This window comes from Podarcis liolepis (genome assembly GCF_965112155.1).
Source record: "Podarcis liolepis genome assembly, chromosome: 11".
In the NCBI taxonomy this organism is placed as follows: domain Eukaryota; kingdom Metazoa; phylum Chordata; class Lepidosauria; order Squamata; family Lacertidae; genus Podarcis; species Podarcis liolepis.
The window spans coordinates 15,642,751-15,658,759 of NC_139565.1; the positions used below are offsets into that span (position 1 = coordinate 15,642,751).

Consider the following 16,009-nt stretch of genomic DNA (forward strand, 5'->3'; position numbering starts at 1 on the left):
GCAGGACTAAACCACTTCTGGTGCAACAGGACACCGTGGTGGAAACCAGAGAGCACAGAAACACTGTTTACCTTACCGCCGCAGCGGTACCTATTTATCTACTTGCACTGGTGTGCTTTCGAACTGCTAGGTTGGCAGCAGCTGAGACAGAGCACCAGGAGCCCACTCCATTGAGGGGATTTGAACCGCCAACCTTTCAATCGGCAAGCCCAAGAGGCTCAGTGGTTTAGACCACAGCTCCACCTGCGCCAGTACTTAGGTGGCGTAACAGAATCAACAGATTTGAAGGAAGGGACAACACAAAATGGAATGCCTACTGGGAAACACTGAAGTTCCTCCTCATATGCAAATTCAAATATATGCAGATGTTTAATCTAGTCTAATTCAAACGGGGGGGGGGGGTGAGGAAGTGAATTAACGGCTAGATAATGCTCAAATGTGAGCAAGCCCTATACGAATTAACAAAGTAAGCTTAAGTAACCTGGAAACAAACTAAAAACCCTGAAGTGGTTTTGCAAGAACTGTATTTTGACACAGTGAGCTTGGCTCTTGAGCAGTTTATCATAAGCACAACATTTGAGAACCACAATGAAGAAGAGACAGATCAGAACAAGGACAAAAAGAGAATCAGCTTTCATTGCAGAAGAGAGTGTGATCCTATCCAAAAAGTGAGTTGGCAGGTTGATTTGCGACTTGTCCTGTTAGAATCCTGGCACATCAATTCTAAACACATTTACTTGGAAACTGTCTTCAGTTAAATTTATTTCCAAGTAAAGGAGTTTCTGTCCACTGATTTTAAACAGAGACTGAGGCTCCATGTACTTGGAAGCAAGTCTCACTAATTTCAGTGGAACTCCAAGTAATATTGTGTTTAATGGGACAATCCAAATTATAGACTACTGAAATCAATGACACTTTCTACAACTCAACAACTATGGAATAGGGCTAATTGTCATTTAAAGTAATAGTACTCAAGTAACCAGAGCCTAGAGCTTGCCGATCAGAAGGTCGGCGGTTCGAATCCCTGCGACGGGATGAGCTCCCATTGCTCTGTCCCAACTCCTGCCAACCTAGCAGTTTGAAAGCACGCCAGTGAAAGTAGATAAATAGGTACCGCTCTGGTGGGAAAGTAAATGGCATTTCCGTGCACTGCTCTGGTTTTGCCAGAAGCGGCTTAGTCATGCCACATGACCCAGGAAAAACTGTCTGGGGAGGCAGAAAAATGCCAGCTCCCTCGGCCAGCAAAGTGAGATGAGCGCCGTAATCCCAGGGTCATTCACGACTGGACTTAACTGTCAGGAGTCCTTTACCTTTAACCAGAATAGTGACTAGAGATTAAGAAAAAGATATTTGTTTCTTACAATAAGTGCCTACTGCATTAAATAGGTTAACAGGGATTACATTACCAGTAATAACACCACAGTACTGACTATGAGAAGCAGGCTTTGCAGTGGCTTTCTCAGGTATGGACCTTTTACGCTTGTAGACGCGATGTGCGTGACCTGTCACAGCCAAAGTGTGATTGAGTGGTTCAATAAATATGAAGTCGTCATTCAGCTGCAAAAAACCCATCTGCAGTGGGAAACAAAAGCAACAGATAGGGTGTGTTATTTAACGAGGCTCCACCATGCCACATATACAGAATAAATTTCAAATAGACCCTTAATGCTTTAAGACTTCCTGAAGCAGCCAGAAAATGCTTGTGATGATGAGACATAAGTTACATCAGTACAATAATTCCAAACCATGATATTTTGGAGGCAGGTCCAGCAGCGCAGATATAGGCAACTTAGGTGCCAGTTCCTGTTCCATTAGCCTCTTTCTTTCCAAACGCTAAAATAAATGTCATTTACTTTGACTTAATGTGGGTGGGTGGCTATGTGCCAGTAGCAGATGCACAGTGAAATATTTAGATTTCTCAAAACTTGCTTTGGAGGCCCCCAAGAGGTCGTTTAAATATGTTCAGCACAATCTATACACTCGTCTTACAACATTCCACATTATCATTTATGTCTTTGTTTATTAAAATGAAGGACAGTTATTAACAAAATACTTCTGGTCAGAAAAAACACACCTAAGGCTGCTTCAAGTATTATTATTCCTTCTACATGGAAATCATCTCTGTCTTGGGGAAACAGTGCAAACTTTTTCTGCTGCAAGTACACATGCTGGGAATGGAAATCTGGGCCAGTCCTATCATTGGGCAGAATGAGGCAACCACCTCAGGGAGCAGATGCTGGCGGGTGTGGTGCGGGCAGAGTTTATTTATATTATTTATAGATGTATGGCAATGTACAATTGAAACATCATAAAATTGCAATATTCTAAAATACAGAATTACCTACATTCAATCAAATTAATTTCGGGGGGGGGGGAGTGGAGAAACATAAATGATTTCAGCAAGCAGCAAAATATCAGAATTGTGGGTGCCTGCCTGATTTCGGAGGGAACAGTGTTTCAAAGTACCGGTGACATTAAGCTGCTTTAGTCTGTATAGAAAATGAATCAGAGACAATGAGGAGGGCTTTTCCAGATGGTTGAAGTGACCAAACCCAAAGAATGCTCATAATTCTTCGTCATCCTGGAATAAAGTGGCAAGTGGAGTGCTACAAGGTTCTGTCTTTGGCCTGTTGTTGTTCAATGTATTTATAAAGAAGAAGAAGAAGAGGAGGAGGAGTTTGGCTTTGATATCCCGCTTTATCACTACCCTAAGGAGTCTCAAAGTGGCTAACATTCTCCTTTCCCTTCCTCCCCCACAACAAACACTCTGTGAGGTGAGTGAGGCTGAGAGACTTCAGAGAAGTGTGACTAGCCGAGGTCACCCAGCAGCTGCAGGTGGAGGAGCAGGGAAGCGAACCCGGTTCCCCAGATTACGAGTCTATCGCTCTTAACCACTACTCCACACTGGCTCTAGTAGACCACAAGCTTAGCATGAGTCAACATTATGATGCAGCAGCAGTGATAGGAGAAGTAACATGAGTCAACAGTGTTATGCAGAAGTAACAGTACCACTCTATTCTGCCTTGGTCAGACCTGGAATATTGTGTCCAGTTCTGGGCACCACAATTGACTAAGGATATTGACAAGCTGGAACTTGTGCGGAGGAGGGTAACCAAGATGATCAAGGGTCTGGAAACCAAGCGTTATGAGGAACAGCTGAGGGAGCTGGGTATGTTTAGCTTGGAAAAGAGGAGATATGATAGCAGGGAACGGTCTTCCTTCCAGCACTCATGGCAGCAGCAATGTAACCTTGTCCTAGACAGTCTATGGCTTTGTACACTAAAAGTAATACCTTAATCTTATTTTGGTAGTGTACTGGCAGCCAGGCAGAGCTTTCAGCACTAGTACAATATGCTGATATGCCTGTCCAGGCAAACATCATTCCACAGCATCCTGTGCTAGCTGCAATCTCCAAACCAATCTCAAGAGCAGTTCCACATAGAGTGCACTGCAGTAGACTAGAGATCACCACTGTGGTTCAGCTAACCTTGTCCAGGAATGTCTGTAGCTGGCGTACCAGTCAAAGCTAGAAAAAAGGACTTAGGATACCTGTGTCTCCAGTGACAGTATCAGATCTAAGAGTACTTCTAAGCTACATATCTAACCTTCCAGTGTCCTGAAGTTGGGAACTATTCACCCACAGGGCTTCTGTCTCACCAAGATCTGATCAGCTTCAGTTTATTGAACCTCCTCCAGCCCATCACCAACCACAGGCAGTGGTCCAAAACTTACACAGCCTCACCTGATTCAGGTATTACCAAGAAGTAGAGTTGAGTGTCATCGGCATACTGATCACATACAGATTCAGTATCTGTGATCCCATAGATACTTGCCTGGGAGTAAGTTCCATTGAACTCAATAGAAGTACTTCTGAATAAATAAGGAAGGGATGGTATTGTTAAGCTCACTGGGTGGCCTTGTACAAATCACTGTATGTTAGGCCTAAGCTACCTCGTGGAGTCACTGAGAGGGAGAATGATGTAATTGTAAAGCACTGAGTACTTAAAAAAAAAAGATAAACAGCAACAAACATAAAAGGAGACTGCTCCTTTTATATCAGGAGCACGCCTCTGTGTTTTTACAAGAATCTCATTAACGGACAAAGAAAAGTAACTTTTTATTGCTTTAGTGAAACACAACATCTGGCAATATATCAATGAAGATAAGAAACAGGTTTACAGAATCATACTTTGAAGTATTTTCTCATGAGTTACACCATCTAATGAGTTGTCATTGGAGATAAGAGAGAGACTGTGTGTGTGTTTATACAGGACAGGCCATTTGTTGAACACCACTTGATGGGCCTTAAATCACATCATGCGCCGAGGTGGCAGCTTGCACCAAATGTGTATAGACTTCCAAACTCTGGAATGACAGGCACTGGGTCCAATCTTGCATCAAAGTCAAAATCCTGACCTGAATTTCATTTCCACCCTAGCCCAAGTGTACAACAGCTAGTTGGGGTGGTTATGCAGTGGAAGTGTTTTAAATGGCTTCCATGTGGGCATTGCACCCCTTTGTGAACCCTCTCTGCGTGTGAGACAGCTACTTTACTATCAATCTTTCAAAAAGAAGTAAGCTAGTTTGTTGCCATTATATAAGCATATGCATACAGATTTTCTAACATATATAAGAGAAAAGGGAGCACATCTCAAATTACAGTTTTTCAGTTCAACCACAACTAGTGAATTCTGGGGTATTAGAAACTATATGATGTGCTAATTGTAACTCAGATAACATAGCCCAGTCTTAGAGTCCTGTGTGGGTTTTACTTCTCAGATACAGTTGTACCTTGGAAGCCGAACACCTTGGGGGTCGAACGTTTTGGCTCCCGAACGCCGCAAACCCGGAGGTGAGTGTTCCAGTTTGTGAACGTTCTTTAGAAGGAGAATGTCCGACACGGCTTACACAGCTTCCAATTGTATGCAGGAAGCTCCTGCAGCCAATCGGAAGCTGTGCCTTGCTTGTAGAACGTTTTTAGAAGTCGAACGGACTTCTGGAATGGATTCCATTCGACAACCAAGGTACAACTGTACTCTCTTTTAAAAAGATCTGTAAAGTTTTGTGGCGCATTTGCTAATCCATTTTTTCTCCCTGCTTTTACCTTTCTGTCTCTGCCCACAAAGTTGGTAGCGGTTATCAAAACAGCCGTCTATGTATCAAGAGATCACGATCAAACAGAACACCCACAAGACAAATAGCATGCAGAAAAACCAAACACACCGATGAAATAGTGAAGACTCGGCCCACTACGATTAGATAAATAAAAGAGTCAATCATTCTGTTCTGAGTACAGCCCTCTGTCATCAACTATCTTCATTTTTGGACAGATAGAGAAATGATACCCAAATGGTAGCCAGTAATCTCTGTCTTTGATTAACTGTACTTCCTGACATATTTGCTGTGCTGGATCCGCACAACATATTTTTCTTAAAGTTCTCTGTCCACCTGCTGATGGCTTTTCTAAATTTGTTGGATGAAGAAAACGTCCTGTCTCTCATCTATGTTAACTCCCTCCTTAAAAAGTACTGTGGGATTTTTCAGCTAGTTGCACAACACAAGTTTCCAGAGAAGCGGATCCATCCCAAGTCCGTGCTGAACAAGTTCACTGTGCGATACAAAGAACACATGCTGTTACTCGAAAGGCCTTCTGCGTACAGTTGCTCAGTTTGATGTAAACCAGCTGAGCGCGTGGACTGATTCATCTCATGGAGATTCTCAATGCCACCAAACAGTCTTTGCAACAGAAGATGAGGGCACAGAAATTCTCCCTGCAGTGGGAGAAATCCACCGGAAGACCCACTCTTCACATTATTACTCCTGCCTCAAACAGCCACCACGTGACATATGTGACAATAATGCTACACACATTGGATTCATTTACAAACCAGTTTCAATACGAGGGCTTGGAAACAAACCTTAGAAGAAGCAAAGTCAGAATCAGGAAAGGCGGAGGCAAAATGGGAGATAGAAAGGGAACAGAAGTAGAAAAGGGCTTCTGAAGAAGATATGATCCACTTGAAATTGCGTTGTTCAAAATATTGTTATCATTCTTGCATTGAAGTCAATGATATAATGAAGACTATGTTAGAATTAATGGTTTGCTGGGGAAGCTGGAAGGACACTAGGATATTTCAACCCAGGAGTCAAGGAGTCTCATGGACACCTTCAGCACAGACGAACCACTGAAACAGCTTGTGTATAGAGAACCACGTCGCTAGATCACTTTCAGTTTTGAGAAAAGCAAAATGGCGAAAGGTACACAGTAAAATTGAGTCCTTGGAATGGGGGGGGGTGCCAAAAATGATTGATTGCAACAAAAAGGAAGGTTTTTTTATAAAAAAAAGCATTCCACACAGAAAGATACCAGATATAAACTCCTCTTGCAAATTAAAGGATATGGAACAGTTAAATACGAATGAAAGTCAACACATCAGTGGCTGTTAAAATAAAGGATCAACATCGGAACTGTATTATCTGGATTAAATAAGAGGATTGGAGCAGGAACAAGTAATCAACATCTCCTAAAAATCTCCTCATATCAGAACATGGGAAGTCAACCAAAATGTTTAACTTGGAATCTGACGATTGGCTTTTTAAACTGAATTATGATTTGGTATTGTATTAATGTGGTCTATATTGGATTGTTATTAATGAAAAATTAATTTAAAAAATTATAAAAAAGAGGAGCAAGTTAGAGATATATGACTAAAGCTGCTTTCGATGTTCACAATATGCCCCATTTAAACTACGCATGCTATATTTTTCTTTAGACTCTAGAAGATTTGGTGCTTTTCTGCACTTGCTTTTATTCTGTGTCAGTTCTTACTTCTTACAGCTAACTCCTTTGAAATCATTCATTCTTTTCATGAAAGCTTAACTTTAATTTAATGTAAGTTAAAGCTCATTTGCAGAAGATGTTATTCTTTTCACAGGACTATTTCTTAAACAGTTTATTTTTAAGTAGGCTCGGCTGTGTACTTTCTTGCCAGCAATTACTCAGGGGTGCCATTGAAAATTTGTGTTAACAAAACCATGTTGAGAGACTGGAAGGAACCCAGCACACAGAATCCCAGAGCTCATCTCGAATCTATGCAAGCCCCTGATAAGTTATATACCAAAAAAAGTGTGTAGCACATTTGAACCATATATCACATTGAGATAATAATTACTACTGCATCCTGTGTATAATTCCCAAGTACTGGAGGCTACACGGAAATAATTAAATATGATGTAAGCTAAACTTCATAGTTAAGAACTTGGCTTTGCCCTGCAAAATAACATTCAGAAACAATTATTATTCCATATATAGCATTCTAGCCTGCAGAAAGCATGACAGATTTATATACTGCTTTTCTTCTTCTTTACTCCTGAGATGTGCATCTGGGTGTGTTCCAGTCTGAGGTAACAGAATTCAATGTAATGACAACACAGGATTCACTTAGGGAGGATTTGCAAGATACAATTACCATGAGCGCCATTTTTGAAGTTTCAGAAAGCGATACCGTTAATCTGGACGTGCATTTTCTATGTTTAAAAAAATACATGCATTGCAGAGGAGAACGTGACGACCCCTAGGAAAATGAAAAAGCTGAAAGAACCTTGTGGCATCTTTAAAAGCCAAGAGATTTATTAGCAAGTACAGTGGTGCCTCGCAAGACGAAATTAATTCGTTCCGCAATTCTCTTCGTCTTGCGGTTTTTTCGTCTTGCGATGCACGGTTTCCCATAGGAATGCATTGAAAATCAATTAATGCGTTCCTAGGGAAACCGACTTCAGACCAGGTCCGGGGACAGTCTGTCCCCGGACCTCGTCTGAAGGCTGGGGGGGGGGACAAGGGCTTTTCTTCCCACCCCCAGCATTTTAAAAAACCCCGGAACAGCGGAGGACTTCTCCGCTGTGCGGGGCGATCTTAAAATGCTGGCGGGCGGCATTTTAAAATCGCCCCGGACAGTGGAGGACTTCTCCGCTGTCCGGGGCGATTTAAAAGCCCCTGGGAAGGCAGGCAGGGGGGACAAAGACTTTTGCCCCCCGCCAGCCTTCAGAAGAGGTCCTGGACCTCTTCTGAAGGCGGGCGGGGGGCCAAAGTCTTTGCTCCCCCCCGCCTGCCTTCAAAAGGTGTCCCCGCTGCGGCGGGAGGTGTCCCCTGCCCCCCGCCCGGCTTCGGAGCACCGGGAGAAGCGATCTCCCTTCAGCCGCTTGCAGCAAAAGATGTCGGGGGAAGCGGGGAAGCGAAGCGCTTCGCTTCCCGCTTCCCCCGCACCTCTTCTAAAGCAAGGGGCTGGGGGGAGATAGCGATCTCCCCCCAGCCCCTTGCAGCAAAAGATGTCGGGGGAAGCGGGAAGTTCGCCCAGCCCCTTGCTTTAGAAGAGGTGCGGGGGAAGCGGGAAGCGAAGCGCTTCGCTTCCCGCTTCCCCCGACATCTTTTGCTGCAAGGGGCTGGGGGGAGATCGCTATCTCCCCCCAGCCCCTTGCTTTAGAAGAGGTGCGGGGGAAGCGGGAAGCGAAGCGCTTCGCTTCCCGCTTCCCCCGACATCTTTTGCTGCAAGGGGCTGGGGGGAGATCGCTATCTCCCCCCAGCCCCTTGCTTTAGAAGAGGTGCGGGGGAAGCGGGAAGCGAAGCGCTTCGCTTCCCGCTTCCCCCGACATCTTTTGCTGCAAGGGGCTGGGGGGAGATCGCTATCTCCCCCCAGCCCCTTGCTTTAGAAGAGGTGCGGGGGAAGCGGGAAGCGAAGCGCTTCGCTTCCCGCTTCCCCCGACATCTTTTGCTGCAAGGGGCTGGGGGGAGATCGCTATCTCCCCCCAGCCCCTTGCTTTAGAAGAGGTGCGGGGGAAGCGGGAAGCGAAGCGCTTCGCTTCCCGCTTCCCCCGACGTCTTTTGCTGCAAGGGGCTGGGGGGAGATCGCTATCTCCCCCCAGCCCCTTGCTTTAGAAGAGGTGCGGGGGAAGCGGGAAGCGAAGCGCTTCGCTTCCCCGCTTCCCCCGACGTCTTTTGCTGCAAGGGGCTGCGGGGAGATCGCTATCTCCCCCCAGCCCCTTGCTTTAGAAGAGGTGCGGGGGAAGCGGGAAGCGAAGCGCTTCGCTTCCCCGCTTCCCCCGACGTCTTTTGCTGCAAGGGGCTGCGGGGAGATCGCTATCTCCCCCTAGCCCCTTGCTTTAGAAGAGGTGCGGGGGAAGCGGGAAGCGAAGCGCTTCGCTTCCCCGCTTCCCCCGACGTCTTTTGCTGCAAGGGGCTGCGGGGAGATCGCTATCTCCCCCCAGCCCCTTGCTTTAGAAGAGGTGCGGGGGAAGCGGGAAGCGAAGCGCTTCGCTTCCCCGCTTCCCCCGACGTCTTTTGCTGCAAGGGGCTGCGGGGAGATCGCTATCTCCCCCCAGCCCCTTGCTTTAGAAGAGGTGCGGGGGAAGCGGGAAGCGAAGCGCTTCGCTTCCCCGCTTCCCCCGATGTCTTTTGCTGCAAGGGGCTGCGGGGAGATCGCTATCTCCCCGCCGCCCCTTGCTTCAAAAGAGAAGACCCGCTGTCCCCGGGGCAAGCTTCGTTTTGCGAAGCAAGCCCATAGGGAAATTCGTCTTGCGAGGCAACTCGAAAACGAAAAAACCTTTCGTTTTGCGAGTTTTTCGTCTCGCGAGGCGTTCGTCTTGCGGGGTACCACTGTACAAGGCTTAAACCACTGAGCCTAGGGCTTGCTGATCAGAAGGTCGGCGGTTCGAATCCCCGTGATGGGGTGAGCTCCCGTTGCTCGGTCCCTGCTCCTGCCAACCTAGCAGTTTGAAAGCACATCAAAGTGCAAGTAGATAAATAGGTACCGCTCTGGCGGGAAGGTAAATGGCGTTTCCGTGCGCTGCTCTGGTTCGCCAGAAGCGGCTTAGTCCTGCTGGCCACATGACCCAGAAGCTGTACGCCGGCTCCCTCGGCCAATAAAAGTGAGATGAGCGCCGCAACCCCAGAGTCGGCCACGACTGGACTTAATGGTCAGGGGTCCCTTTACCTTTACCTTACAAGGGTTGAAAAACTAGTCAGGGGTCTGCAACCCGCGGCTCCGGAGCCGCATGCGGCTCTTTTACACCTTTGCTGCGGCTCCGGGGCGGATACTAGCGAGGGGAGGAGGCGCATTGTGCGCCCCGACACTCCCCACTGTGGCGGGCGCTGTACTGGCTGTGACGTTGCATGGGGGTGGTGCGTGCGTTAGTCACGCACTGTCCCAACGTCACCTTCCCGCCCACTGTCAGATCGGAGGGCAGCGGCACGCATGCTTTAAATGTCGCAATGGTTTTGCGGCTCCCAGTTGTTGTTTTTCTTCGGAAACGGGTCCAAGTGGCTCTTTTTGTCTTAAAGGTTGCTGAACTAGATCCTACTTAACCGGATACACAAAACTGGGTTCTGGATAATGAAAGCTTATACCACAATAAATCTGTTCAAACTTCCACAAGACTCACTGTTGCTTTTAACTATAACAGTCCTGTAATAGGTATGAGTTACTCGTGCGTAAACTGGTGCCTTTCTCGGTTAATTTGCCTTGTTAAACCTTTCTGACTGCACAGCCCCTTCTCATCGTGGCTGCCTCAGTCACTGGCAGAATCCGTCAGTGGGCGTTTCTTGAACCTCTTCCAACATAAAAGTTGTTTGACACCCAGTCTACTCCTCCACTCACTGCGCAGGAGTCTTTTGTGCAGGGAGGGCGTGGGTCGCGGAGGACCTGGGCTCTCCTCACTGATGTCCAGTGAAGAGTCCTGGAGCCCTCTCTCCAATTCCCCCGTCTGCCCCCCTTTATCCCTGGTGTTGCGCTGATTGGCTTCCCCCTCTACTGAGCTGTTTCTCCCCCTGCTGCTGGGTCCTTTGCCAGCATCATCTGGGAGCCTCCCCTTCGCCTCTCGCTCCGATGTCAGTTCCCTGACAAGTCCAGTCTGGCTACCCTCTGGAATCACCTGTCAACCTGTGATGAGCTGGAGAAATTGCAGGTGGGTGACCCTCCTGCATCATCAAATATCTATAGCTGAATATATATGAATGAAACAGGCAATTATGAATGAAACAGACAATTATGCAATGGACACTGAAGGTGATGTTGATCAGATGGGAAGACTGAAGCCCAGGGTGTGACTGTGAGCCTTTCCACCACAATCACTGCACTATATCCTTGTGAAAGACACACCAAATAAATTATTTTTAACTTGCTCAGCGCCTATCTAATTTCAGAAGGCGATGGTGCAGAAGGCGGCTATAAATCAATCTCAATATACTGAAGCAATAAATAAATAGCAGACACATGGAATACAATGTTCATACATTGATTAGACAGTTCAACTCAGTGTTTTTCAAGTCTTTCCAAAACTTCATAAGTGAATACTTCATCGTCAGTTTTGGTACTCATAGACTGTTTTCAGGTCATTTTGGCAAGCAAGGGGTGTATTATTATTTTATATGCATAAAAGGAATATGAAGGATGAAATGAAATTATAAACATAAACAGAATATAAAGAATGAACTTGAAATATTCTATAAATATTCACCAATTTGTTTTTTCTCCCTATATGTAGATCTCTTAAAAATCAAGGTACTTCATACAAGCAAGAAATGAAGTCTCTTATATTTATTTCAGTGGAAAAACTACATCAGTTTCCTCTTCCTATGCGGTCTGTTCTCAAGAGATCTGAGATCACAGAGGTCTTTCACTATACAGTGGTACCTCAGGTTAAGTACTTAATTCGTTCCAGAGGTCTGTTCTTAACCTGAAACTGTTCTTAACCTGGAGCATCCCTTTAGCTAATGGGGCCTCCTGCTGCTGCTGCTGCTGCTGCTGCTGCTGCACTGTTCTCATCCTGAAGCAAAGTTCTTAACCCGAGGTACTATTTCTGGGTTAATGGAGTCTGCAACCTGAAGCGTATGTAACCTGAAGCGTATGTAACACGAGGAACACTGTAATTGGCTTTTTAAGGCAATTGGTAGAAGCCATTCATAATAAACTGGTCTCATGCAACATTACCAACAAACTTACAAGGGTATACATGGTATTTTCAACTTGTATTCAAACAACTCAATCACAATCTAACCTTTGAAAATTCTGGAGCCATGTTTTGTGAAAGACTGTTCTCATTTGGTAGCTCCTTCTAAATAAAGACTAAAATAATAATAATTATATTTACTGCATTTCTCAAGCCTTCGTCAATGAAATATGCTCCTACAGGATTGAAAAAAATGTATAACATATTTGTGTCTGTCTTCTACAATTCCATGTTCCAGGTAGTCCTCAAGTTTGATGAGGTTTGAATTGACACGTGGTATTTCAGAGGCCTCCCACCTTAATTTAGCGAAGATAAAGATTTTTACCCAAGCAGACTTGGGGGTCAATACCACCCCATTAGGAATGATGGAGCAAACAAACAAACAATGCATGTAAAGTACTATGTGTCAGAGTGTTTAAACCTGTTAGTTATGTCTACAGATACTCGGCCCAGAACCTGTTTTTAACATTTTGTGTGAGCAGAGGCTGAAGAAAACAAAAACCCAATATTTTGTCTATTATGAAAACAGACAAGTCACTCACTTCCCTTTTAAGGAATGTTGTGTATCCCACATGGATTTTTGTGGGGAGGGGGCTTCTTAAATCTTAGTAGTGAAGCAGAGGTATCCACTGCACAAATTCACTTTTTATATATATAAAAGGGTGCAAAAAAACCCCACCTTATTTTAAAATTACAGCAGTGAGGTTCCAGGGAACCAGACAGAGGGCCTTCTTGGTAGTTGCGCCTGTCCTGTGAAACACCCTCCTATCAGATGTCAAGGAAATAAGCAGCTATCCTATTTTTAAAAGACATCTGAAGGCAGCCCTGTTCAGAGAAGTTTTTAATATTTAATGCTGTATTGCTTGTAACACTTGATTAGGAGCTGCCCAGAGTGGCTTGGGAAACTCTGGTTTCTAGGTGAGAATTCAAAAAACATTCATCTGGAAGCTGACCCCAAACCAACTTCTGCCCACCAAGTTCCACTCCTGACGCCACGTTTGAAAGACAACGCCATTCTATGAGAACAAAGGAGGCGTTCGTGGTGAGTTCCAGCACCTCTTTTTCTAGGAAAACAGCACCACATATAACACCATCAACAGAGCTTCCATGTCACTAGATGTCAAATTTCACACAACGCTTCTCACTGGAGCTCTTTTCATACATTCAGCGGCCAGATCTCAGACTGAAAAGTGCAGAAGTGAGTAGGGAAAATGAGGAAACAAAAGTACATCCTGGGAATCTTCAATTCATTACTCCGCCACCCATCTTGCATTCCATATACAAATAGTTCATAAGACCATGCTCATGTCTGACCGTTTAAATATTACAGAGAGGTATCTCAGTGTACCATGTGTTCCCCAACACCCCAAACATGAATGCATAAGGGACAAAGTAATGATGAAGCAGCATTTAGCCTCAGCCCCTCCAAACGCTAGGGTATCCCATTAAAGGGATCCGGGGGGAGTGATTATGTCCACGGGGCAGGACCCCCAGACAGCAGCCCCTGCGGGGGTCACCCTGTCTTATGTAAGTCTTAGGAACCCCCACCTGGATTGACCTACGTGTCATTTCCGGTTGGCGGGCCAGAAGTATTTTCAATTGCCCCATGCCCTAGCCAAACCTCTTTCATCTGTATTCAATAAAGTTGTGGCCTGTTTTGATCCAAATCCGTCTTCTTGTTGTTCTTTAGTCCTTTAGTCGTGTCTGACTCTTCGTGACCCCATGGACCAGAGCACGCCAGGCACTCCTGTCTTCCACTGCCTCCCGCAGTTTGGTTAAACTCATGCTGGTAGCTTCAAGAACACTGTCCAACCATCTCGTCCTCTGTCATCCCCTTCTCCTTGTGCCCCCAATCTTTCCCAACATCACGGTCTTTTCCAGGGAGTCTCTCTTCTCATGAGGTGGCCAAAGTATTGGAGCCTCAGCTTCAGGATCTGTGCTTCTAGTGAGCACTCAGGGCTGATTTCCTTAAGAATGGATCGGTTTGATCTTCTTGCAGTCCATGGGCCTCTCAAGAATCTCCTCCAGCACCATAATTCAAAAGCGTCAATTCTTCAGTGATCAGCCTTCTTTATGGTCCATCTCTCACTTCCATACATCACTACTGGGAAAACCATAGCTTTAACTATATGGACCTTAGTTGGCAAGGTGATGTCTCTGCTTTTTAGCAGACCGTCTTAGGGGTCTTTTATTTACCTGGGTTGGGGACTGGGGAGCATGACACCTGGACCTGCAAAAGCATCTCTAATGCCAATGTTGCGTATTGCCAGATTCCTACATGAAAGTCACTTCTGCAGGGAACTGTAACCCCCAACTGTAAGTTACGCATCCATACAAACACATGCAAAACATTTCAAGTGCCTTTGCCTAGAAGCAAGCCCCCACCACCTCTTGAACAGTACTGTAATTTAACACTCCTATAAAAGAGCTGATTATATATCTCAACAGTGATTTTGAATTTTATGCCATTTGCAACAAGCTATTTGTTTTATGCACCACACCACATTAATTATTATGAATAGCATTTCATATATGAAGCATATATGCTTAAAGTCAGGGTATATATGATATTATGATCGTGGAAAATAGTTTTAAAGATGTAATTTATTAAACTGCTGTTTTCACAGTTGAAAGCCAAAATCTGCTGTAGCCAATATATGTTCACAAAAGCATGATACAGTAAATATATCATACCCTTGCTCCTAGATTTATGATGCAGAAATCCATGAAGTCTTACTTCAAACCAATAATACACATTTATTCCAACAAGATGGAGCTTTGGTATTAAACGACACTGTACGTCTATTTTGCAAAATTGACATTTAATATTTTCTCCCTTAGATGTGCGCCCTTATGGGTTTTGCATTATTTTTTCTCATGAAGACGCCATCTGATTTTGTATTTAGATTGTAATTTATCAGAATCATTTAGATTGTGATAATTCTACACACTCAACTCTATACACTCAAAACCTCTTAAACCTGAATGCATTGGATGAAATAACAAATTGGAGGCAAAAAATACCTTACTTTAACTATCTAGCATGACATTATACAGTGGAACCTCGGTTTTCAAGCGTCTCAGAAGCTGAATGATTTGGAACCCAAACGCCGAAAACCCGGAACTGAATGCTTCCATTTTTTAACATGCCTCGGAAGCTGAAGGGCTTCCGAGGCACATTTCTCCACTGAAATTGTCAACTGCCCATCACACCTCGGTTGTCGAATGTTTCAGAAGTCGAAAGGTCTTCTGGAATACATTACGCTTGGCAACTGAGGTATAGGGTTATAAAGGCCAGGACTAGCCTCCTGAGAAACAGTTTCTACGCAAATGCAATTCTGGTTCTAAACACAGCATAAGGAGTCTCTATAGTATATTGTATTTTAAAAGGGGGTTTCAGAGTTTTTAGGGGGTTTTGAATATTTCATGTAGATTTCCAATTTCATTGTTCTGTATGGGACAATGACAATAAAGGTATCGTTTATTGTATATACCATATATCCAACCACTGTACTGCAACCCTTTTGGAATTTAGATCTAGCCACCTCAACTTCAGATTGATAGGAACAGATCAATAGATGGTCTTAAGATTGGCTTGTCAAACAAAGGTGCTTATGAACAGCCCTGAAGAAAGGAAAGACTTCCCCTCCAGTTTCACAGTGATTGTCACAGGGTTCTGTTCACCTTCAGAAAGCCAGCTGGACTGGCAATTTTTCATAAACAGTGCACATGTTACATCATGGCAATGCAAGTAGAAGCCAACTGCTCTCAGTCTTAAGGACAAGCTTGTGGAATGAAGGGTGAATAGCCATTTTAAATATGAGATGTAGGCAGCACATGTAGTTTTGCATTCTGCCGCTGAAGCTGTGCAACGGTTCTCAAAGAGTGTCATTTGCTGAGTAACTACAGCTGCGATACCTGGCTTCTCCTACGAGATGCCCCGTCCAACTAGTGCTGGCCTGAGTTGACCCAGTTCTGCTTTGAAGATCTGGTGGGAGTCCAAGGTAGC

At 44.8% G+C, this 16,009-nt stretch overlaps 1 protein-coding gene across 2 annotated transcripts in view; it reads right to left on the reverse strand.

Annotated features, from left to right (window-relative positions):
* The window catches only part of ADAMTS19 (ADAM metallopeptidase with thrombospondin type 1 motif 19), a 124,588-nt gene that overhangs the window by 92,752 nt on the left and 15,827 nt on the right, over positions 1-16,009 (reverse strand). The window contains exon 3 of one of the 2 annotated variants that reach the window (XM_083464410.1): positions 1,431-1,572. In XM_083464410.1, the coding sequence (XP_083320536.1) occupies positions 1,431-1,572 (142 nt within the window). Of the gene's footprint in view, positions 1-1,406; positions 1,573-16,009 lie in introns of both variants that reach the window. The other variant, XM_083464409.1, reaches the window with a different exon arrangement.